Raw genomic sequence first — 22,283 nt, forward strand, 5'->3', positions numbered from 1 at the left:
CCAGAATAAAAAGTAAGCTGTCCAGAGCAACAACAAATGTGTGGCATATTGCAGGTCAGGGGTTCGACCGGCACCTGTTCGCCCTGCGGCTACTGGCAGAAGAGCGAGGTGGCCCCATGCCCAGGCTCTTCGGGGACCCCTGCTTCGTCAAGGCCAACCACTTCTGCCTGTCCACATCCACCCTGCACGGAACTGCCTTCAGTGGCGGCGGATTCGCCCCCGTGGTGCCGGACGGCTACGGCTTGGGCTACGGAATGGTGGACGGCTGCTTTGGGGTGCTGACGAGCGCCTACGCCCCCCATCGAGATGCAAGCCGCTTTGCGAGTGCTCTCACGGAGGCCCTAAACCGCATCTGTGCGGCCATGGCCGCTCGCTAGACATAGCCCGGCAAAATGAAGGTGTACAAATCGGCGCTCGGAAAGTGCTATAGAGCGGTGGTTCTCAACCACCGATGTTTTGGAGACCCCTTGTGGATTAGTGGAAGTGATGGGGGACCATGTCTACTGGGGAGGAGGGGGTATAATAAATGATTACGATGACAAAAGGGTAAATAAAAAAAACTAAATGCATGCAAGCGAACTTTGAAGCTCTAAAATGTAGACTAATCAACTCTACTCGCTCGGTGGACATGCAAGACCATCAATTTAAAAAAAAAAATATATATATATATATATATATATATTGGCTCACTTGAGCATTTAGGGGACCCCAAAGTGTTTGCAGACCCCCATCTGAGAACCACTGCTATAGGGGACAAATAGTAGTTGCTATATTAAAGGATGTATTAGATTTATAACGGAATAAAGAAGTGTTGGTTTTATAGACAGAGTTACGTCCTGGACTTGCGTAGGTTGCAGTTTACGTGCAAGACTTGTATCAAAGAACACTGCCTAGGGGGTGATGCAACCCTTTCCAGTACAATTTTATGCCCGTTGCAAGTTCAAGAAACTAGAACGTGAGCAACTGTAAGTGGACAGGCTTATTGTGGACCGACTGTCTAGTTGGTCAATGGACAGTGGACAAACTGGTTTACATAGTTCTAGTTTCTAATCCCTATGAATGTAAAATATATATGTGATACCAAGCAAACATCCAATTGAAATCTTAACTGTCAACATGAGGCTAGGTACTTACTAAAGATTAAAACAGCGCAAGGACACGGACAAGAACAAGAAGGTAGACAAACAAGGCGCTGACTTGTTTGTCTACCTTCTTGTTCTTGTCCGTGTCCTTGCGCTGTTTTAATCTTTAATCATGAAATACCAACTAGCCCAAACTTCTACTTTAATCTACTTACTAAAGTCAACTTTATGTACTAACCTGCCCACAAAAAAAAATTAAAAATTGTGCGGGTGGGCACCTATTTAGTATTTTTTACAGTATGCTCGCAAACGATATACTTAAAACATTGCATCAAATATTTTCGCCATGGCTTTTTTCGAGCATTGAAAATGTAAGAGTTGATATGAGCTACTGCCACTTCACAGATCCGAGGTGACTTGTTTGGAGCAACACTACTCACCCCAGTAAACTATACACGTCCAGTAAGTTAGTCTAGCACGCATAAGGAACACACCACAGCATAGTTTGCCCATTGTTTTGGAGATCAGTTCCACTAGGCTTCACTTCTCAGACCCCCAATCTCAAAACAAAATGACAAGGTGAGTCAGTGCTTAAACTATCAAAAAGGTGCCATTTATTTTACTCCAGCAGTGGCTGTCGGTCGTCTCCAGAAGCCGCGCCTGTAGGCGGCGCAGTTCGTCTGGTGCCGAGTGAGTCGTGCCGTGCTGAATGAAGCCGTGGCTGGCAGCGTTGCAAATGACGAAGAGTGTGCCCACAGGGGGGAAGGGGGCGCCGCAACAGTGGTGACGTCGCCCACCCCTCTGGACGCCTCCGAACATGTGCCTACGGTCCATTGTGACAAAGGGAGGCAGTGCTAACTGTGACCTTCGGAAGGAGGAAGTTTGCTCTTGGAAGACGGTCCCCCTCGTGGGAGTGGCATCAGTGTATGGAAAGGCTGGCGGCCAGGGGTGCTGAACTGGGGTGTGCCAACAGTCCCAGCCGCTGCTTCTGCTTGCGCTGTTCCGTCATCTGTCGCAAAGGCAAAGAAGGTTTCGAACAAGCTGGTGAGCTTGGCAAGAAATGATGATGACGCATTTAATGCAAAGGTGCGAGCGAGCTGGGCAAAAATAACTATAATCCCTGGAGAAGGGGAACAGGGGGGACAAAAAGCAAACACAAGATCTAACACTGCTAGGTAACTAGTGCGCAACTTAAAACATCCACCCGGTCCTGGTATCGAACCAGGCCTGTAGACTTATGAAGACATTGGAAACATTTTACCATCACTTTGAATATTTGATTCAACCTTTCACTTGAAAGTAGAATAGTATTAGAAAATTTCAGAGGTGTTAGAATTATTTCGACCGGTATATTTGAAGAGATTTTTTTTTCGAAATGAGCCAAATCCATGTGAAGCGAAACTGAGATAAACAGGAATGTGAGCTTATCGGACTAGCTTCGAGCCCTGTACCACGGCCACCTTTCCGTCGGTTTTTCTCTCATAATACGACAGATTTCAGATTAATACCTTTTGGAAACAAGGAACCCCCAGGATTCCTGGATTTAACTCGTTTCGAGAGAAAATACTCCTCATTTTCGGAATCCATGACGAACTAGTATTTTAGCTCCGGTGTGCATTTCCCTTGTGGCAAACGTGTACACCGGCAAAGTGACGCCTGTGAGGGCAGCGTTGATTTTTAATTTAGGCATGTGCGAATAGTGATTTTCGCTGAATATTTTATAATCCAGTATCGAATAGTTTCTTTAAGCCTTCCAGTACTGCAACATGCTTAAATGAAAACCCAGCTGAACCTGTAAAAGTTGTTGCCAAGCATCCTCTTATCCATTTCAAAGATCAGTTCATTTTAATTGAACTATATTTATTGACTGTGGCCTCTAAAAGCTCAGTGCCTACATTAGGATGGCAAGTAAACGACAGATTTTACATGAAATTAAACCTATAGAGATGTCCAGCAAGAGAGGGGATTTATAAATATTTTTGCAATAGACAAATGTCTTTTCTTCAATCACATATGATTAAGATGTGTTGTCAGGGCATCTCTGCTTGGCATATCATCAAAAGTATGCAGATCAATTAGCCGTACTTGATCGACTGAAACAAAGTCCACAAAGCCATCGAAAGACAAAATATTTGGCTCCGCCAAAGATTTTGACAGTTTAATGCCAGTTTAATTTTTAAAATTTTACTGCAATGTAGATTAACATTTATAAAGTTTCCATTTCTTTTTAAGTGTGCCAGGCACGCATGTGCACCATCACGCTTTGGAAATTAGCTTTCATCCTAAGCACTCAGCTGTGATCTTTGTATCCCAGTTGAGTGCGCTTCTTACTAAGCACCTATGCACTGCAGAGAAGCCACAGCTGCGGAAGTGAGCTCCGCAGGTGTGGATTCTCCGCACTGCACCGGTGCTCATTAAGAATTGCACTGAACGGGGCTAAACTGCTGCAATCAACAGTTCGAAAAGTATGAGTATCGCAGTTCATCTCGAAGCGAATTTCGAATAGCATATTATTCGAAACTACTATTCGGATATTCGCACAATATCATGGTCAGGCAGAGATCCAATCTGTGCTTGCAAAGAACTTCCAGATGCACAAAATTTGAGATTGTAATGATGTGATACACAGCTTAAGAATAAAAGAGAAGCCAGGAAGGTGAAACTAATTAGAGCTACAAATGTGGTCCCTCCAATTGTGAGTGGAGCCCCCAACCTCCGTGATGGTTACCTCATACGTTGTCGCCGAGTTTGGCCATTTTAATGCATTCACAAGAAATAAATTATTCACAAGAAATAAAAAGTGATGCATTCTAACTGTAATAATAGAATTGTGCACTTCCTAGATGATGTCAAATCAAACACTTGAATGACTGACCTTACACTGATGAAGTGTACATTCAGTATTAACAAAGAAGGGACAGTTCAGACTCTTCCGACATGTAATGTTCATGCGCTTACAACTTGAATTTCTGGGAATGATAAGAAAGAGCTAAAAAAAGCAGCAACACTGACAAAAGAAAAGCTTGTGCAAAGCCTTGAATATGCTGTCAAGACATTGCCGCAGAACTTATTTCGCTGCAGTTGCTCGTTTGCGAAGAAAATCGAACAAATCCATATCATAGGTAACCGGGGGAGTATTGCACAGAAATCTATGGCATCGGGGTGTATGAGAGTCGAGGAGAGTCACTCCCCAGAGAGTCCCTTTCTAGGAATACATGCTCAAAGTTATGGAACAAAGTTAATGAATCAAAGCTATGTGGTCCACAACTTTTAACATATTTCATACACTATGTCATCACTGCGCTTGGTTGTGAAGAAGAAAATTGAAGTAACTTCAAATACCCGACTTGATTGGCGGCCTACATGTAGAAAAAAAAGCAAATTTCGAGGCGCAAGTATTTTTTTTTCTGAGCCATTGGGCTTTTGTCAATTTTCACAAACCAGTATCTTTCCAAACGCCCCCGAAGTCCCATCCACAGATGGCTAAAAAAAAAACAGAGAGACGCAGGAGCCCCAAACATACAATTCTTGATTGGCAATTTACGTGCATGAAAACCACATTTCGAGGTGCACATATTTTTTTCTTGCATAGCTAAGGACTTTATTGCTCCCGACAAATACGAGCGCCCCTTCAGCGTCCCTTTGGGACACCACCAAAGCCCCATCAACACCAGCTCCCGAGAAAAAGGAGGAGCGGAGCCCCAAACACACGATTTTCGGCTGGCAATTTATGCGTATAAAAAACCAGATTAGGCATAAATAATTTTACAGCGGTAGCTGTTGCCCGTCCCTTGGCTTCACAACAGCGTGAGCGTAAACAAAAAGTTACCCCACTAAATCTGGCGGGAAAATTGATGTCACATGACGTGACATCATGGGACCTGCTGACAAATTGAGGTTCCCCGCTAAATTTAGCGGACAAGTTGACAAAGTGACCTATGCACCACTTCAGTTTCCATGCTATATTTGGCATGGAATTTATTCATCAACAGCGTATCAACACTAAATCAACACGTCATTTCAAGATCGGCACAAGGTCAATCGATCGTCGTCATCATATCGTCGAATAAGCAGCACAGCTGCACCGTCTAACTGCATCGTGTCGTGTGATCATTGCGCAATCTTTTTCAATGTAGCAAGGGCTTTCGTCAGTCTCAACAAACGCAGACGCCTCCTCGTCGTCCCTTTGAGACACCCCCCAAGCCCCGCCCACAGCCAGTCCCCCAAAAGAGGCCCACCTGATCCCTCAGGTCGGCCAGCTGGCGAGAGAGGGTGGCCACCAGTCGCTGAGTTTCTTCGAGCTGGCTCTGCAGGGTCCGCATCTCGTTCTGCTCGGACTCGGCCTCGTCCGCAGCTAGGGACATGGCCCGCATGCGAGGGAACCACTCGAGGTTCTTTTCCTGCAGGGGGCGCCCCCGGGAGGGGCTGTCGCAGCCCCTGGCTCCTCGCCCACCACCAGACGCGCGCTCCTACCTTGATCATCGTGTCCACGTAGCTCTCGGGGCCCGTGAACTCCGTCGGGTCCTTGACCCGCACCAGCACTATGAAGTACAGGTAGTGCCAGAGGTTGTGCTCGCACCGGATGTGCTCCTCAAACGACACGCTCTTGTTGTCGAAGGCCGACCGGTCCAGGCCTGGGCAAAAGACGGCAGGCGGTTGGCCCCATGTTCCCCAGCGGTGCCTCTCATGCCCCTTCTCCACTGACCGCAAATAAAGCATGTGTTGCGCAGCGTCTCGTCCTTCTGTTGCTTCTCGCTACGCAGGTCGGCGAACGTGTCGATGATGACGCCAAAGATGAGGTTCAGCACGATGATGATGACCACAAAGAAGAACAGCAGGTCGTACACCACACGGGCAAAGTAGAGCGGTTCCTGCGAGAAGGGTTCCTCGTCACCAACGAGGAGGCGGACAGGAACTAGGCCAGCCGACAGTTCCGTCAGACACGGCAAAAAATTATCGTTAAGCCTTGGAGTTGTGTGCATATTAAAAATTTCTTATAGTAGCTTAGAGCAATACGCTATTCGATATTCACTTCGAGATGAACTACGATATTCACATTTTTCGAAACGTTGATCGCGGCAGGTAAGCCCTGGGGAGCGCGCCTCTTGCCGAGCGCTGGTGCACCGCGGAGAAGCAACACCCGCGGGAAGGAGCTGTGCAGGTGTTGCTCCTCTGCAGTGCACCAGTGCTTGACAAGAAGCGCACTTAGCAGGGTAACCCGCCCAGTCCGCCAAAAGGGGCCCTGCAATCATATATAAGCGTCTACCTTTTTTGCAGTTTCCACGTCTCTTGGGGTTGGGGCAAGCCAAGCGGGCACGGAAAGAGTAACTAAATATCAGTGCATCATACATTAACCGGACGACATGGAAACCTCCTCCACCTACGCGGGCGACCCATGGTGCCGGAAGCACGCGATATATGATGACATTGCAACGTTTTTCATCCTGGCCTTACTACTGGTCAGAGCCGCTAAAAGCTTTTTTTTTAGTCAAAGTGCAAAACATAAGTGGCGCAAACTGTTCCAATTATTTATGAAAGTAGTTTTTCAGTATTTTAGATCAGAAAAGAAACAAATGTAGTTTATAAAGTATGGAAACAAGAAATGAGCCGTCGACATCCCCGCCACCAAGCAGTAGCGCATACTAGGGAGGGGTAGTGGGATCAGGCACCAACGAGCGGTGAGCGTAGAAAAGTCCCGGATGTACGCGGCAGAGCGGCGGTCTTATGGGCTCAAGGATCCGACTGGTTCTGAGCATTCCGAAGGCCACCGGCGAGCAGGTCTAGCTTGCGGTTTGGCCATTTGGCAGTTTGGCAGCGCGAAGTGGCTCCCGTTCTGAACTGATCTTTACCCCGTGTTTGCTGTCATTTGTAGCCAATAAAGTGTCATGCCGAATTAGTGTTTAATCGTGCAACAAATGCAATAGGAGCCGCTCTGGCCGCCCGCTTTATCCAGCCTATCCAGAACGCGCTTTAGTGGCGCCCTCTCGAGCTGTCGACACGGAGTGCGGCAGCTGTGAGCGCTCGCTGAGCTCACTGCCCCTCCTCTAGTTCACGGCCATTTAAGCCACGACCAAGGACGTCATGAAGGAGGTTATTTTTTGCTTGTTTCTATAATGTTAATTTGCCTATAACTTTTAAAATAAAGCGAAATTCGAGAAAAGAAAAGTTTCATCACGTTACTATGTTCAGTGCGCTCAGGTTCCGTGCAAATTAAAAACCAGTCAAAAAGTCTTTGCGGGGCCCCTTTAACACTTCCCCTAACCTGGGGCTGTTATGCAAGAGTAGAAATGGGCAGAGATGCCCAACAACCTGCATCCATCATTCACAATTTTTTTTTTTTTTTCTTCATTTAAGCTTGGTGCAACAGTAATGAAAGGCTAGGAGAACCTATTCAATATTAGATTCGAAAATATTCGACCGAAACCGCTAATAACATTAGTGCACAAACAAAAAGCTTTAAATACTGCTTTGTCGTCGGGGCTGTCGAACCTAGCAACTGAAGTACCCTTTGGCACGTTAAGGCTTTCACACATTTGCATTTGAGTGTGACCAACTGTGCCGCAACCGCTTGTGGTGGCATAAAACCAGATAACACAACGGCGCTACCCACCAGGTATTCCTGGAACAGCTCCAACCTGCACATATTTCCCTATTTTTTACGGATCATTCATTCACTGTGCTCTTGAAATAATTCTGACAATGATCTAAGCGACCATTCCTCGTAGCTAGCACACAGATGTGATGTCACAAATGGCACAAAACCTTCAGTTATACGCAGATCTGAATGTGTTTTAGGGCCACCTGACAGGTGGCGTCAGCGTGTTCTCTCGCCATAACCAGTTGCAAGCGGTTGCAACGCAGTCGGTTACCCTCGAGCGCAAATGCGTGAACCAGCCTTTACGGTATTTGGATTACGACAGCTCATACTTGAGGCTTTATTCGCCGCACGATTTTACTCCCTCCGTCGTCGTCAAAAAGCGTATCGTGTCTCCCCTCTTCAGCGCCGACCAACCCTTGGCCAAACCAAACTTTACAATGCGACACGTCGACGGCACCCACCTTGGAGCTGGGTGGCCGCAGGACGTCTCCGATGCCGCCGCCGTTGCGCAGGCCGTGGTTGAGGGTGGTAACGATGCACATCACCAGGGAGTCGCAGGCGCGCTCTCCCACCGTGTCGTCGCCGGAATCCCCATCGTCCGCTCCTGTGGTGAGAGCCTCTTGCGGGCACGGCTCCTGTCCGCCGTTCGCCGCCTTGCAGAAACCTTCCAAGTAGTTTGGGTCAGCGTGGGGCACTGCAAACAAATTAGCGCAGAAATTTGGACAATAGTCATTGAATAGGACACGCGACGGCGCCGGAAAAACAAAGGTAAATTCCTCCACTACTTCGACTGGTTATGACCACCATATATTGAGTAGCCATAGGGCACTTGGCATTTCCGAATATTTCCTATTTTTTTTCGCGCATCATTCTTCCTTTTCTGGCTCGAAAAATCTTCTGAAAAATGTTATAAATGACCATTTCTCATGATAGTATATGCATTTGACCTTGCGTATACCACAAAATCTTGGCTTTAGTTAAATGCTGTTGCAAGGTAATCTCATAGTACATGGCACCAGCGTGCCAAAGATCACGAGAACTCTGTCATAAGCAAGTGCAAGTGTGTGAACGGGCCTTTATTTGGTAAGGCTGTAATCAGGATTGGCAGGAAGTATGACCAGGAATGGGTACTAACATCAAACTATAGTACCATATAGTGAGGCTAGATCTGCAGTGTGCCACCACTGGATGTCAACTCCATACAGGTATTTAGGGAAAATTGTAGAGCCCTTCCTCTTCACGTGAAGATGGAGGACCAACGAAGCTATTATCTTTACGACGTCTAGGACGATGCCTAGAGGACTATGTCTAGGACGACCTCTAGGACGACCTCCAGGAAGACTTCTAGGACAACCTCGAGGATGACACCTAAAGGACGATGCCTAGGACGACCTCAGGGATGATTTCGAGGACGATGCCTAGAGATGATAACAAGGGATCGGGACATCACTATCTAATAATGCCAAGGAAGGCTGACTTACGCTGGTTGCCCCCTCTTTTTATTTTTATTTGTTCATACTTGCCACGACCAATGGAGTTTTCTGTCGACATATGAGGGCACATTTTTTTCCCAGACCCTAGCGTATAACAGCTTCGCTGTAAAAATACCTAGTTTGAAATTTAAACCCAGTGACTCAAAGATATTGACAAGAAAACCGAGGGGAAGGAACCGGTAGAATAGGATGGGGACTCAACATGCGGGATGTGACGCCTTGTAAAGACGTCCTCTCCAGCCGACACCATGATGTAAGTGTTTTGTTTGAACACGGGTCGAAAGATGGAGCTCGTAAAGATCTTCACGGTGGCCAGTAATGCAAAACGTACGGGGGACACATAAAGATGCAAGTTCTCACGAGGCTAAAGAATGCAACCGCTCACCGTCGGCAGCGGTGGTGGTGCGCGAAGTGCTGCTGTCGACCTGGATGAGGAAGTCGTCCCGGAAGAAGAGGAAAGCGACAATGGAGAATAGGTAGACGAGGATGAGGGCCAGCACGGCCGTGAGGATGATGGAGCGGCCGTTGCGTGTCACCGATTTGATCACGTTGAGCAGGGTCTCTTCCTGGTACAGCACGTCAAGGAGCAGCACGCTGTAGAAGAGCGGGTGGCCCACCAGGCCCAGCACGCACACCGTGAGGTAGCTGACATGGTACAGCAGCTCCATGTCCGACAGCATGTGGCCCAGGCTGCGCGCAAAGGTCCCGTGGTTTCCCACTATGCTCACCAGGTGCACAGTGCTGCAAAGGGCCCAGCCGGAAGAAGAAAGGGGGGTCAGGTCACGGGAAGAGGAGGGCCGCGAGGAGTGAAGGGACGCCACTTCCCAAGTGGTCCCTTCTCCCTCAGCAGCCCGGCAGAGAAAGACTGTGAAAGAACTGCTCCGAGATATTGTTCCTTGAAAAGAACCTCCTAGAAGCGCCAGTGTCACAGCCGATTTGGCTAAGAGACTTAGCCGAGTTGCTTAGCGAAGCGTCTGCCGCCACTCTAAAGGTTGGTTCATGCATTTGCGTTTGACTGCCCGAATGCACTGCATTCTCTTATAAGTAACCGCTTACATACGTGTTTTTATATTTTTACGAATCATTCTTTTAACGTGGGGTTGAAGTAACTCTGACAATGTAAGGGACCATTTCTCATAAATAGTGAGTGTAGTTGATCTCGCAAATACTACAAATCCTTCGGTCTAGTTATACACGGTTGCAGAGCTGCTCGATAGATGGCATCGGTGCGTCCTCTGGGCGTAAGTGGCAATGAGAAAATGCCACGCACCCTTGATCACAGTGAAACGCAAACATGTGAACCAGCCTGAAGGCTCCCAAGGGAAATTCCTCTTCAAGCCATTCCAACCAGCTCCGACCACCTATGTGCTCGCTCGGTGCAACGGTTTGTCACTACTTTTTATGTGCATGCGTGCAGTGCGTGTGCCACCGCACTTACCTTATGGCGACATTCACCGTGCCCAGCAGCCACAGGGTCGGCTGCAAACCAAGCCAGGACATGAGTCTCAGGATGCAGGCGCAGGACAAGGCCCGAATGGATGACGGCCGCGGAGCCAGGACCACCCCGGCGAGGGACACCAACATCAGTGCCCAGCTCAGACCGGACAGCCGGGGATCCAGTTCTGAAGCACAAGGAGACAGGAACTTCGGCACGACTTTACGCGGTTGTAGGTTGATGCCACAACTGCGTAATGCTACAAATCACGGTGAAGATCCAGGTGGCGGCACAGCTGCAGAGCCAGATGTGGCAGAGGCCTTCCCTTCTGCAGCTCACTCCTCAACTACCCCATTCTATGGAAACTCTGGCAGTTACGAGTTGGGATGCCACAATGACAATGCTGCCCGCGCAAGCTTATCCTCCTCGCGAGTGCTGTTACAACCGACTGCCGGGACAGGACGAGTCATGACATTACCAGGCGGCTTCTGCGACATGTTTTGTTACCACTTTGAACACGCCTCAAGGCACGGAGGGTGTGGCTAAACACACCAGTTGGAGATGCATTCCTTGCACCGTACTGCCACAGCAGTCTTGTTGAGAAACAGATGCTACAAAAGTGCAACAAGATCTATACAACAGCCTTACCTCGCTTCACCCTATGACGGACCACGGAGGACACCGTGAGCCACCTAAGCGAATCCAATGCTATCTGAGCGTCACGCGACCTTAGAGGCACAACAACGCGTGGGACGCGTCGTCAAGCAATACGTTCGCGGTGCAAGATTAGCAGAAATGGCTCATAGCACCAGCTGCGGTCCATTGTAAAATAAACGGAGTATAAAATTGTTCCAAGGGAACGGTCTATTCGAATAGTGTTGGATGGTGTCTCAAGCAACGCTGCTTTCGTTGCCTGCAGCATGGATCTTTCAGCAATGATTTCCAAGAAACTGTGCAGTTTGACCGAGCATTACGGTCCCATTCAATGTGCTACTCAAACCAAAGGCTCCACTTCTCATCCAGGATGTCAAACAAAGGAATCGTACGCTGGATCTGCATCGAGTCATCAAGTGGCGCGGCTGAATTGCGTCGTCGTCGAGATCCAACAGAGCTGACGGAATACCCGAAATCTGTGCCAGTGACTGGATCCAGATTAATGTTACGTGACAAGTTTCACACCCTGAACTCACTTTTAAATTAAAACTTGTCTCGCACTCTTCATGCCCTCATTCACACCACCGTGCACACGTTACCGAACCGAGCGACATTCACCTTTGGCATCTGCAAACGGGTAAAAGATGGCCACTATGACGTTGATGAGGACAGCTAGGTTGAAGGCCACCGTGCTCCAGGTGGACATGTGCCGGCTCACCCAGTAGAGCACAGGTTGTCCTGCAAGGAAATAGAAGCGACTCCGCACTGGAACGGCAGGTGTGGCTCGGCCAGTCGGGGCAGACGGCGTACAGGAAAGCCTCGCAAATTGGGTGCTTTGCGCTTTCCACCAACTACAGGGGGTAGTACTCCTCTTGTCTGGCACATCTTTGTAAGTGGATTAGCGTATGACAAATATTCAGAATGGAGCCATTCTGACCGGACTGGCATTTCCGGCAAATCCAACTGTGATGCTACTTCCGATAATGTCTAGGTTAGGAAAAAAAAGCCTTTTGCTTTGAGATGAAACAGGGCTTCATGCAGGCTAAGGGGACACTGACAGGGTATTTATGCTCCCCGAGGTTTTTATTTCTACATGACATACGTGAGCCAAACTACCCAGAACATAAATTTCGACTCAAAATTTGCTTTATTTCCACCCGAAAACCGCTGATCGAGAACTGGCCGGTTTGAGTCGCGCTCACTCTCTTCTCCGTTGTCACGTACAGTTCTCTATGGTTTAGACACAACCACCAAATATAATCAAAGTCATGGGTCGTTGAAGGCACACGCTCAATATTAGGATTGGAAAACATTTTCTTGAGGCTTCTAAAAACTGCAAATACATTGATTGAAAAAGAAAAAAAAGTTGCAGAACCACGTTTGCCCCCCCCCCCCCCCCCCCTACTCTTTCCTCCTCTACATTCCTTTTTCCTCCCCAATCCAGTTTCCGTTTCGAGCAGTAGCATTTTTTTTCTTTATGATACATACATATGACTGTCGCAAATTATTGATTGGGTAGTCTACCGACAACATAATAAATCGCCTGGCAAAAAATAGAACAAATTTTTTCATAGGGTGTGTCAGTGTTCCTTTAAGTAGGAATACAGCATCTCGGTGATCCTTGTGCATGCACAGCACCGCTCCTTTAACCGGCCCATCTTTTTGTTTTTAGGAAGTAAGTACAGACTCGATTCAAATGTCCAGAAACGCAACACCATTAGTGAAGTTTTCTATTGTTTATACGGTCACCGTGCCGATAAAGAGAAGAAAAGCACACGACAAGTCTCTCGCACCAAAACAGCCCCTCACAACACAGCCTGAACTTCTCAAGGTAGTGACTAATACTGAAAAGCCTGAACACATTTCTCGCAATGCTCGCAAAAGGAACGTCCACTCACCTCGCAGCTTCTTTTGCCATTTCATTTCGTTGAAGAGGTCCTCTGTGCGCTCGAAGAAGTCCGATACCTGCATCGTTCGTGGAAACGCTCAAAATGGGGTATCGCAGAGAACCCGGGACACAGCTCACCTTACTGCTTTGTTCATCTCGCTCCGTGGTGTTGTACACCTTCACCTTGGTCTCGCGCGTGAGGAACTCGCAGATCTGGGGCACTGGGAACACTATCTGCTCCATGGTGCGGTCGTGTCGCACAATCTGCGAGCCACAGGTACAAAAGAGGATACTGCAATGCCGCTCATGTTGGCGAGTTTTAGCATGGAATGTGATGTAGGTCCGGCCTTTATGAGAAAAGCAACATAATATGCTCGGCCGAAAAGGGTCAAAGACAGATAAGCAATAGTATATGTTGACGATGACAATGTTTGCTGGCTTTACAGCACAAAAGCTAGGGAGGCTATACTGTGCTAGACTGAACAAGACGTTCGAGCTAGTAGTATGTACATGGTGCTACAAAAAGTAACTTCAAAGCCAGCTGTGACTAAATCCGGAGTATAAGGCCGGTGCTAGTAAAAAGCCGGTACTATTTCAGAGGGAACGAGAGGACGCTCTCCTAGTAAGAGAGCAGAATGGAATGCAATGTGGTAGCAAAAAAAAATTCAAGAAAATGAGCGTTGCATCTCGCTTCGAGTTTTGAACAAAGTCACAAAATATGCACAATGCTAAGCGACTCCCCATGGCAATCACGAACCGACGGATCATACCTGAACAAGAGATACTTGCGAGTAACATAAGAGTGACCAACTTCAAGCCGACAGAACAATGCTTCATGGAGCGTACATAGTCGCCAAACGATTTCTCGAAATTAGCAGGGACCGAAAAAATTTCCAAATAATAAAGCAGTTCAAAAAAGCATTCAGCCTTTCCACTCTCGTGAAGAAGGAAGACCGGCGGAGCCATACTCGATACACTGTGTGCTTTTTCTTCGTCGTCGTTTGTTTTTCGCACTGTTTCCTACGATGAATTCCCACCAACGCGCCCAAGTATCCATTCTTCTATTATAGCTGGAGCCTGGAAAGGTTGGCGCCATCTACGAGCGATGGCGGAAACCATACTGGTTGTGTGCTTGCCGCTGTTGCTTATAAATGGCGGTAGCTGTCCAGGTAGGTTTGCGTCGACATACCAGACACGATCCTGGGGAACCTAGCCCTCAACAGCTCCGCTGTAAAAGCAGCAGATTAAAAAAATTTTCCTTCATTACGTCTAAGCAGGCTTAAAAAAGCCGTCAATAATGCCTTGCTTCAGGTTACGCCACTGCTTGCGTTCAGCCACTTTTTATTAGCTTGAGAATCGCTGCCTTCTTTTAGAGCGCAGCTCTTAGGGGCCCGTTCCCGGCTTGAGCGGCGTCGGCGTCGCCGTCGCCGTAACCAAGGTCATCCCAAGGTCATGTGACCCCCAAGGTCACGTGACTCCTCCCAAGGTCATCTCAAGGTCACTGACCCCCTGAAGGTCACGTGACCCCTAAGGTCACGTGCCCTTGGGGGTCACGTGGGGTCATCTTGGGATCACGTGACCCCCAAGGTCACGTGACCCCTCGAGGTCACGTGACCCCTTCCAAGGTCATCTCAAGGTCACGTGACCCCAAGATGACCCCACGTGACCCTTTGAAGGTCACGTGACCCCCAAGTCACGTGACCCCTCTGAGGTCACGTGGTCTCCTCCCCAAGGTCACGTGACCCCCGAGGTCGTGACCCCTTCCAAGGTCATCTCAAGGTCACGTGACCCCAAGGTGACCCCCACGTGACCCCCAGGTCACGTGACCCCTCTGAGGTCACGTGACCCCCCGAGGTCACGTGACCCCCAAGGTCACGTGGGGGTCACCTTGGGGGTCACGTGACCTTGAGGTGACCCCCAGGTCACGCCTCCCCGAGGTCACGTGACCCCCTCCCCGAAGTCACGTGACCCCCCCCCCCCCCCCCCGAGGTCACGTGACCCCCCCCCCGGAGCATATTAAAGAATGAGGGGGGGAGGAGGAGGAGAAGGGGGAGGGGTCTACCCTCCCCTCAGTACCCTTCACTCCTCCTCCTCAAGAGCTGCGCTCCAATTCGGCGTTACAGGGATTTGTAAACGGCTTTCACTTTTTTTTAGCATTATGGTCAAGTACTTTCCGCGCTTGTTAGCAACATTTTGCGGTGGCGAAAGAATAGATGGGGCCATGACACCCAAGCCAGCGTCGTCCGAAAACGCAATTCATTGAGACGAGATGAGAGGCACAAGTCCACAACTGCAAAATGGCAAATGAACGAAGCAAAATGGTGACAATGATAACGATAATGACGCGCAGCCAGAGAAAAAAAAAACTTTCAGCCTTTCCGCTTTGATGAAGAAGGAAGACCAGCGAAGCTGTACTATGATGGGACGACCTCAAGCACGACTTCTCGAACGACCTCACAGACGACATCTAGGACGATCTCAAGGACGACTTTTAGGACGACTTCGAGGACAACCTCAGGGACGACATCTAGGATGACCTCAGGGATGAAGTCTAGGACGACCTCAAAGACAATTTCAAGGACGACTTCGAGGACGACTTCTAGGACGACCTGAAGTACAACATCTACGACGGCCTCAAGGATGACTTCTAGGACGACCTCTAGGATGACCTGAAGAATGACTTCTAGGACAACCACAAAGACAACCTCCAGGATGCATCTAGGACGACCTCAAGGACAACTTCTAGGACGCCCTCTAGGACGACGCCTAGAGAAATTCAGTTTTTCCACTCTAGTGAAAACCAGAGTGGAAAGGCTGGAAAGGTTACCGCCATCTATGAGCGAGGCCGGCAAGCCGGTTGTCGGGTTGCCGCCGTCGCTCATAGATGGCGGTAGCTGTCCAGAGTTTTGTGTCGACATTTCTTTGTAGGGGACATGATTCTCGGGAAATTAGCCCTTAACAGCTCCGCTGTACAAAAAGTCGTAGCTACTTAGCAGTAATCAAGTAGCGCGGCCAAACCCGGAGCCGTATATTGGGAGAGTTTGGCCAGTGAGTGTGGCGACAAAGGCGCCGGAGAGGAGAAAAGTAAATGAAAGGGAGGAGAGCGCCGAAGGAGCGAGAGAGAAAGAAAGGAGCAGAGAAGAGACGGCCGCCATTTTTTCGCAACGCTGTCGGAGACTGGTCGGAGAAGAGCACTGCTGAGGCTATGCGTCGTCTGCTACGGGTCGACTACTTTTTCGCCTGAATAAAAGTTGGTGGCCCTACGCCGAAAAATCCTGATTTATTAGCTTTTTAACCCATCAAGGAATAACAGTATGTCATTTTCTTGCCAGAGCCAGCAATATAAAAGGAAATAATAGAGATTTAGATGCCGATCCCACGTATTCCGCCGGGAGAATGAACGAAAATGGCGGCCCTCCCCACTCCACTGGGAGCAGCCAGGAGTTCACGCACATGCGCTCACGCCTCTCGCTCTGCGCCGCGTGCTGAATGGCTCACTCGGGAGGAGAGCGTTACGGCGGCGAGATCATAGACTGACCAAACTCTCCCCATATACGGCTCTGGCCAAACCAAGTCAATCCATGTGCAGCCAACATAGTATCTAAAGGTGTTTCCCGCTAATCGCTCGCGATGATTTTATCAGAAAAATCAAATTTTCAGACTTCAAGCTGTCTGAAACATTGGTCATTAATATATGCACTATTTCTATCACGGTTCCTCCTTCAGGTCTGAAAAAACAAATGAGTCTAAATCATTGGCGTACGAAAAATCGGTCAGCTGATATGCGACACGGCGTCCGACGCAGGAGAGACCCCCACCACCGACAAAAAAACTTGGGGGATGCCTAAGCTTCGCCTTAAAGGGTGGAAAGCGATACAGTCAAACCCCGATATATTGAATTCAAAGGGTATCGTAAAATAGTTCAATATATCAATAATTTGATATACAAAACTATGTTAAATTAAGCTTGAGTTGAAATTTCCTGCCGCCTCTGCTAATACCAAAGGTCGCGACAAACGGGAGCTTACCAAATAGAGCATCCAAGAGCCGCTAAATACAGTAGAGCATAGCTGGCGGAGACAGAAAACATTGCCGCACTAACACATGCGCCTGGCTGGGACCTTCACACAGCATAAGCGACAAAACTCGAAAACAATGGAAAAAAAGAAAAACGGAAAAGTAAGAAGCATAAAAAAAATCTCTTGATCCATAGAAAAAAGTTAAAAAGGCAACAAAAAGAAAGCTCACTAAATTCAAGCAGCAAAAAAAAGAAAAAAAGAAAGGAAAAAAAAAAAGCGGCCAGAGCAATAACAACAAAAGGAAAAGGTAAACAAAAATAAGGCGTTCAAAGTGCGATTGCACTACCGTTATGGTCAACACACTCAACCTGCCGAAGACTTTTCTTTTCGCTTATTTTATTTTTGGGCTAGGGAGTCGTGCAGTGTTCGGGGAGGTGCAAGCTACTGTTCCAACAGCGGACACTCCCTACTTTCCCTATGCACGCACGCAAGTGCCTTTCCCCTTACTCTTGCCATCCTCCACTTTTTACAGCGAAGCTGTTATGTGCTAAAAGCCAGAAAAAAATGTGTTCATGGATTTTAACCAAAAAGTCCCGTTTAAACGGCACTCCTTTGTTGCGATTGGTCGTGGTAAGTGTAAATAAGAAGCATATTAGGACCTCACTATTTAATAATGACAAGGAAGGCTGACCCGCATTGGTCAGCCTTCCTTGACAATATTAGATAGTGAGGTCCTAATCCCTTGTTATCATCTACAGTCACACTTATCTCAGCTGAGAGTGCACTCTGCAGAACTGAGGACAGAACACGAGGACCTAACCTTCTTTTCTTTCCCTTCTGCGATGCTGATAAAGAGACTTTTGGTCTTTATCAGCATCGCTGATAAAGAGCCCAAGTCGCTGTAAAATCTAAAATAGTCATATACCAACACGTATACGTATACCAACGACCAACAACAGAATGTGTATCGACCTCACGTTTAGGAAGAACATATCCGAATTCAAAATACAACCAATGGCGGTTTACCATAGTGACCATAAGGCAATGATCACTTTAGTTACTAAGAATTAAACAAAGACAATTAAACAACGAAGTTGTGTATGTGTCTTCATTGCAATCCTATGTAAATCGTATAGATGTCTTATACCTACTTCAAGTTGTTGTAAAATTGTCGTAAAGACAACAGCTTCGCTGGTCCTCCAACTCCACGTGAAGTAGATAGGCTCTACAATTTCTTTTTTTACACTTCATTGTCTCTCCCTTCTTACAACTGCTCTTTCGCTGCATATGCATGCTGGCTTGGCAGTCTTCCAGCCTCACAACCAACGCAAGCTATGTGTTTGCCTGCTCACCACCGACGCAATCGGATCACTGGAAAAGCAACGGGCAGCTGGGCTTCGTTCGCTATATCGAGTGTTTCCGCCTTGGGACTTTGATACAAAAAGACAACGCTCTTATACTATTACATGTGATTTTCATGGGGATGTTTGGACTGTTTGATATAAACAATAATTCGAAATACCCCAGTGTGATATAACAAGGCTTGACTGTAGTATTATCGGGTCCCGTTCGCAAAACTTCTCATAAACGCGTGCTCATTGCCAAGCCGTGCAAGCGTGTGTGCGTGGTTTAGTCGGCAGCGTCACATGTCGCCAGACGTGGCTGCGACGTCATGACCCCATTGACCCGCCAAATTTGTCGAAAAACTTTTCCGCTAAATTTGGCAGAAAAATTTTAAGCTAAATTTAGTGGGAAAATTTTTCACTAAATTCGGCAGAAAATTTTTTAGTAAATTTGGTGAGAAAACATTTTATTAAATTTGGTAAGAAAACTTTCTGGGAAAATTTAGTGGGCAAATTTCAAAACGCAACGTGTGCAGCCACGTGTGACATCACGTGTGACACACATGACTGCGAATGTTGCACTATGGGATTTTTTGGTCCCACCGATGCTGACGCAGGATTTTCTGCAATGTGAACTCCTCAACGCTATCGCGTTAAACGAAAAGGCTCACCTCAATCTGGGCCGTGTGTGAGGCGTAGTACTGGAGGGCCTGGGCCGTCTTGCAGTCTGGGCTCTCATGGGGCTTGAGCAGGGCGGCCAGGTCCCGGTTGTGCTGGGCCAGCTGGTGGCAGAGGATGTAGATGTTGTGGCCCACCTCCTTTGGGGACACGCCCACACCCCCGTCCGGGCCCTCCCTCCCCTCCTCCTCTTCTTCCTCCTCGTCGTCCTCCTCGTCCTGGTGGTAGGCATTGCAGGCCACCTCCACCAGCTGCCGGGGACTCATGTTGAACAGGATGCGCTCCGCATTCTCACTGTCCCCCCGGCTCTCCATGATGGCCAGCAGCAGCTTGCTTGCGTTGTTCTGCGGGCAAGGAAAGCGGCTCAGACGGGCTCTCGGGGCGTAGCGGCGGGGTCGGTTTGAGCGAGCGAGAGGCGCGGAAGCGAGACCGCGGGTTGGGGGATGCGAGATGTCTCGAGATCGGTCCACACATTTGCACTCGAGTGTGCTCAATCATGTTGCATTCCCTCGTAAGCACACACTGAAGCCGTCTATGAGGGAAGCCCCAAGACTCTTCCAGTCTCCGTATAGCTACTGAAGGTTTCGCAGTATCTTCCAGATCAAATCCACATACTATCTAAGAGAAATGGTTGCTAATAACATTGTTAAAATTACTTCGAGTCCGGGGTAAAAGATTTGTGCATAAAAAAAATGATAAAAATATATACATACGTTGAAACGATTTCAGGGCTATTTGATAGATGGTGCCAGTCTCTCCTTTTTTAGAAGCTTTGGCAAGGTGGCCCGAGCCGCCACCCAATTAAAAGGGTTCAGCCGTATCCACCCATCCATCCATCTATTTGTCATAAGTGGTCGCCAGGAGATGCAACGTGCCTGAGCACGCTCAAACGCAAATGTGCGAAACAGCCCTTGAACTCGAGGGGGGAAGGAGAAGGACACGGACAAAACAAAAGCTGGCGACACAAAAGAGAAAAAGCATGTACAAACTATAAAAAACATATATTACGTACCGGCCCTTTAGTCAATGCTACAAGAGTACCCTGGTCGCAGTTTTGTTTGTTTCCGGTTTGCGTATAACTTCCAAAAAGAAGCCTCCCGGAAGGCACGTAGCCGCAGCTGACATTTATTGTATCTATTTGAATATCAATGCTGTTGTTTGTTTTCGGCACCGTCCTTTAAATTTAGGGGTCAACTCATAATTGGCACCAAAGAAGGTCACGCTACAATAGTGAGTGCAATTTCTGATTCTATCAAACTCTGAGATGTTTCTTCACGTCGACCGCTTCTTGGAACGAACCGACACAAATTGGTGAAGCTCCACATGAGCAGCATGGCAGGAGTGTTGCAGCACAAAGGTGCATTGCTGATTGTTCTGGACATTCGGACGAAGATGTCGCTAATGCAATATCGCGAGTGACTCTTAGCTAGGGTGACCAGGGACTCTGTGAACTTAATCTTTGCAGTAATCTCCTCCTGTTCTACTATCTAAAAATCGGAGCTAACCAATATTAAAGTATGTTTGTATTATTCTCAGCAAATTTTCTAGGATAGGGTTCAACTTACGTTTGAGTAAATAAGGTTAGCTAAAAGACTTGGTTAGCATCTTCAGGGATTCGGCTTGGAGCCGAGTTTCCCAACAAAACATTGAAGGGGAAGTTCTTCCTAACAGCTGCAACCACCATCAGGTTTTTCGTTACTTTCACCTCGACAATCACTGTCAAAATTGTAGTATTGAGTCACGGCTTCCTGTTTTTACTGTTATATTTTACCGTCATAAAAGAACCCTTTGTGCAATGACCTGAGGTGGAAGACTTTAGGAGCTAAAAACAAATCAATGAGTCGATTAATGCCCACACCCAACACAGAACGCAGACTCGTGCACTCACCTTGAGTTCAAGCACCAGATCCATGCGCTTCTTCCCCAAGGGGTTGATATCATTGAGCACAAGGGCAATGATGATGTCGATCCCATTGCTCTCGTGCATGGCAATGCAGTTCTGCAGTGTAAAAAATGGTATAGTTTCTGAACAGGCAGGCACAGAGGTGCAGTCACAAAACAGCAGAGACGGAAGAAAATTAGTAGGATGCGTTAAAGTAGAGAAAAGTACAATCATCAAAAATTAAAGTGAAGCTGGGTATACTTTTGAAACAGTTAGCATGCATTTCACACTTGAGACTATTGGCCCCCCTCGCTAACAGGACAGCACTGTGTCAGTGTCCCCTGGTGAGGAGCAGCCTCAAATCTCTCACCTCAGCGGCATCCAACTGACGCTCTGTGGGTGGCCAGTAAGTGCTGGAAACTTACCGAGCAATAAATAACTTGTGGCCACTTGCACACCAGCACTTCCATTCGAGATGACTGTACACTTACAAACTGCCAAACCATTCACATTGCAAAAAATTGAGAGTGAGGAACCAAGAAATGTGCAAAACGAACAAAAGGTGAAAGCTTTTCGTATTTTTTGTTTCCTCATCTTGGATTTTTCGCAATATTGAACATTTACCCATCACTTCACCATTATTTTTACCACACTGAACCACACAGGTTTGGGACCCTTCAAATGATGCCTTTTCTAAATGCCTTTGAAGATGACCGCGCTAAAATGCTGGCAAACCAATTTAACTCCCAAACCCATGGCCGAGACAATTTCTGCAAACGCGTCATCCGAGACATACCCTTTGGGAACGGCAATGCTTGGCATAATGAGAAAAGCCCAAGCCGAGAGCCCATTTCTCAAATAAAAACAAAATTAAAGGGCTTGTGAAAGAATCTTTCTATACCTGGTTCTCATGGCAGGGTCCTTGGCAGTATTCCGTCAGGGTTTCCAACGTCTGGTTCACAAGGTCGACGTTGTGCTCGTTTATGTACAGACCCAGTAGGCCCAGGCCACCCGTGGTACTTCCACAGAGGCAGTCCAGGAACAGCAGCGTTTCGGACACCAAGTTGTAGTTGTTCTTATTGCACTGGTTCCGCAGGAAGTCCTGTTGGAGGGGAACAAGCGAACTATTTAGACAACATCCTCAGGTCTTTTAACAAAAACTTTCAGCCTTTCCACTCTGGTCAAGAAGGAAGAGCAGCGGAGCTATACTA

At 47.7% G+C, this 22,283-nt stretch overlaps 2 protein-coding genes across 5 annotated transcripts in view; one reads left to right on the plus strand and one right to left on the minus strand.

Moving 5' to 3' along the window:
- LOC120850543 (carnitine O-palmitoyltransferase 2, mitochondrial) overlaps positions 1-822 on the plus strand; it is a 31,235-nt gene extending 30,413 nt beyond the window's left edge. Inside the window, exon 11 of the mRNA XM_040223064.2 lies at positions 55-822. Within this exon, the coding sequence (XP_040078998.1) occupies positions 55-377 (323 nt within the window). The 3' untranslated portion in view covers positions 378-822. The remainder of the gene's footprint in view (positions 1-54) is intronic.
- Positions 823-1,673: 851 nt separating this feature from the next.
- The window catches only part of LOC8042698 (inositol 1,4,5-trisphosphate receptor type 1), a 76,810-nt gene continuing 56,200 nt past the window's right edge, over positions 1,674-22,283 (minus strand). Inside the window, exons 31-43 of one of the 4 annotated variants that reach the window (XM_040223056.3) lie at positions 21,974-22,174; positions 21,079-21,189; positions 19,184-19,534; positions 13,289-13,414; positions 13,161-13,227; positions 11,881-12,000; positions 10,612-10,795; positions 9,559-9,863; positions 8,142-8,374; positions 5,788-5,953; positions 5,556-5,716; positions 5,321-5,482; positions 1,674-2,091 (exon numbers count right to left, since the gene is read on the minus strand). In XM_040223056.3, coding sequence (XP_040078990.1) covers positions 2,002-2,091; positions 5,321-5,482; positions 5,556-5,716; positions 5,788-5,953; positions 8,142-8,374; positions 9,559-9,863; positions 10,612-10,795; positions 11,881-12,000; positions 13,161-13,227; positions 13,289-13,414; positions 19,184-19,534; positions 21,079-21,189; positions 21,974-22,174 — 2,277 coding nt within the window. In that variant the 3' untranslated portion in view covers positions 1,674-2,001. Of the gene's footprint in view, positions 2,092-5,320; positions 5,717-5,787; positions 5,954-8,141; positions 8,375-9,558; positions 9,915-10,611; positions 10,796-11,880; positions 12,001-13,160; positions 13,228-13,288; positions 13,415-19,183; positions 19,535-21,078; positions 21,190-21,973; positions 22,175-22,283 lie in introns of all 4 variants that reach the window. The other 3 variants (XM_040223055.3, XM_040223057.3, XM_040498684.1) reach the window with 3 other exon arrangements.

The sequence above is a fragment of the Ixodes scapularis genome, unplaced genomic scaffold, assembly GCF_016920785.2.
Source record: "Ixodes scapularis isolate PalLabHiFi unplaced genomic scaffold, ASM1692078v2 PGA_scaffold2__306_contigs__length_199485367, whole genome shotgun sequence".
NCBI lineage: Eukaryota > Metazoa > Arthropoda > Arachnida > Ixodida > Ixodidae > Ixodes > Ixodes scapularis.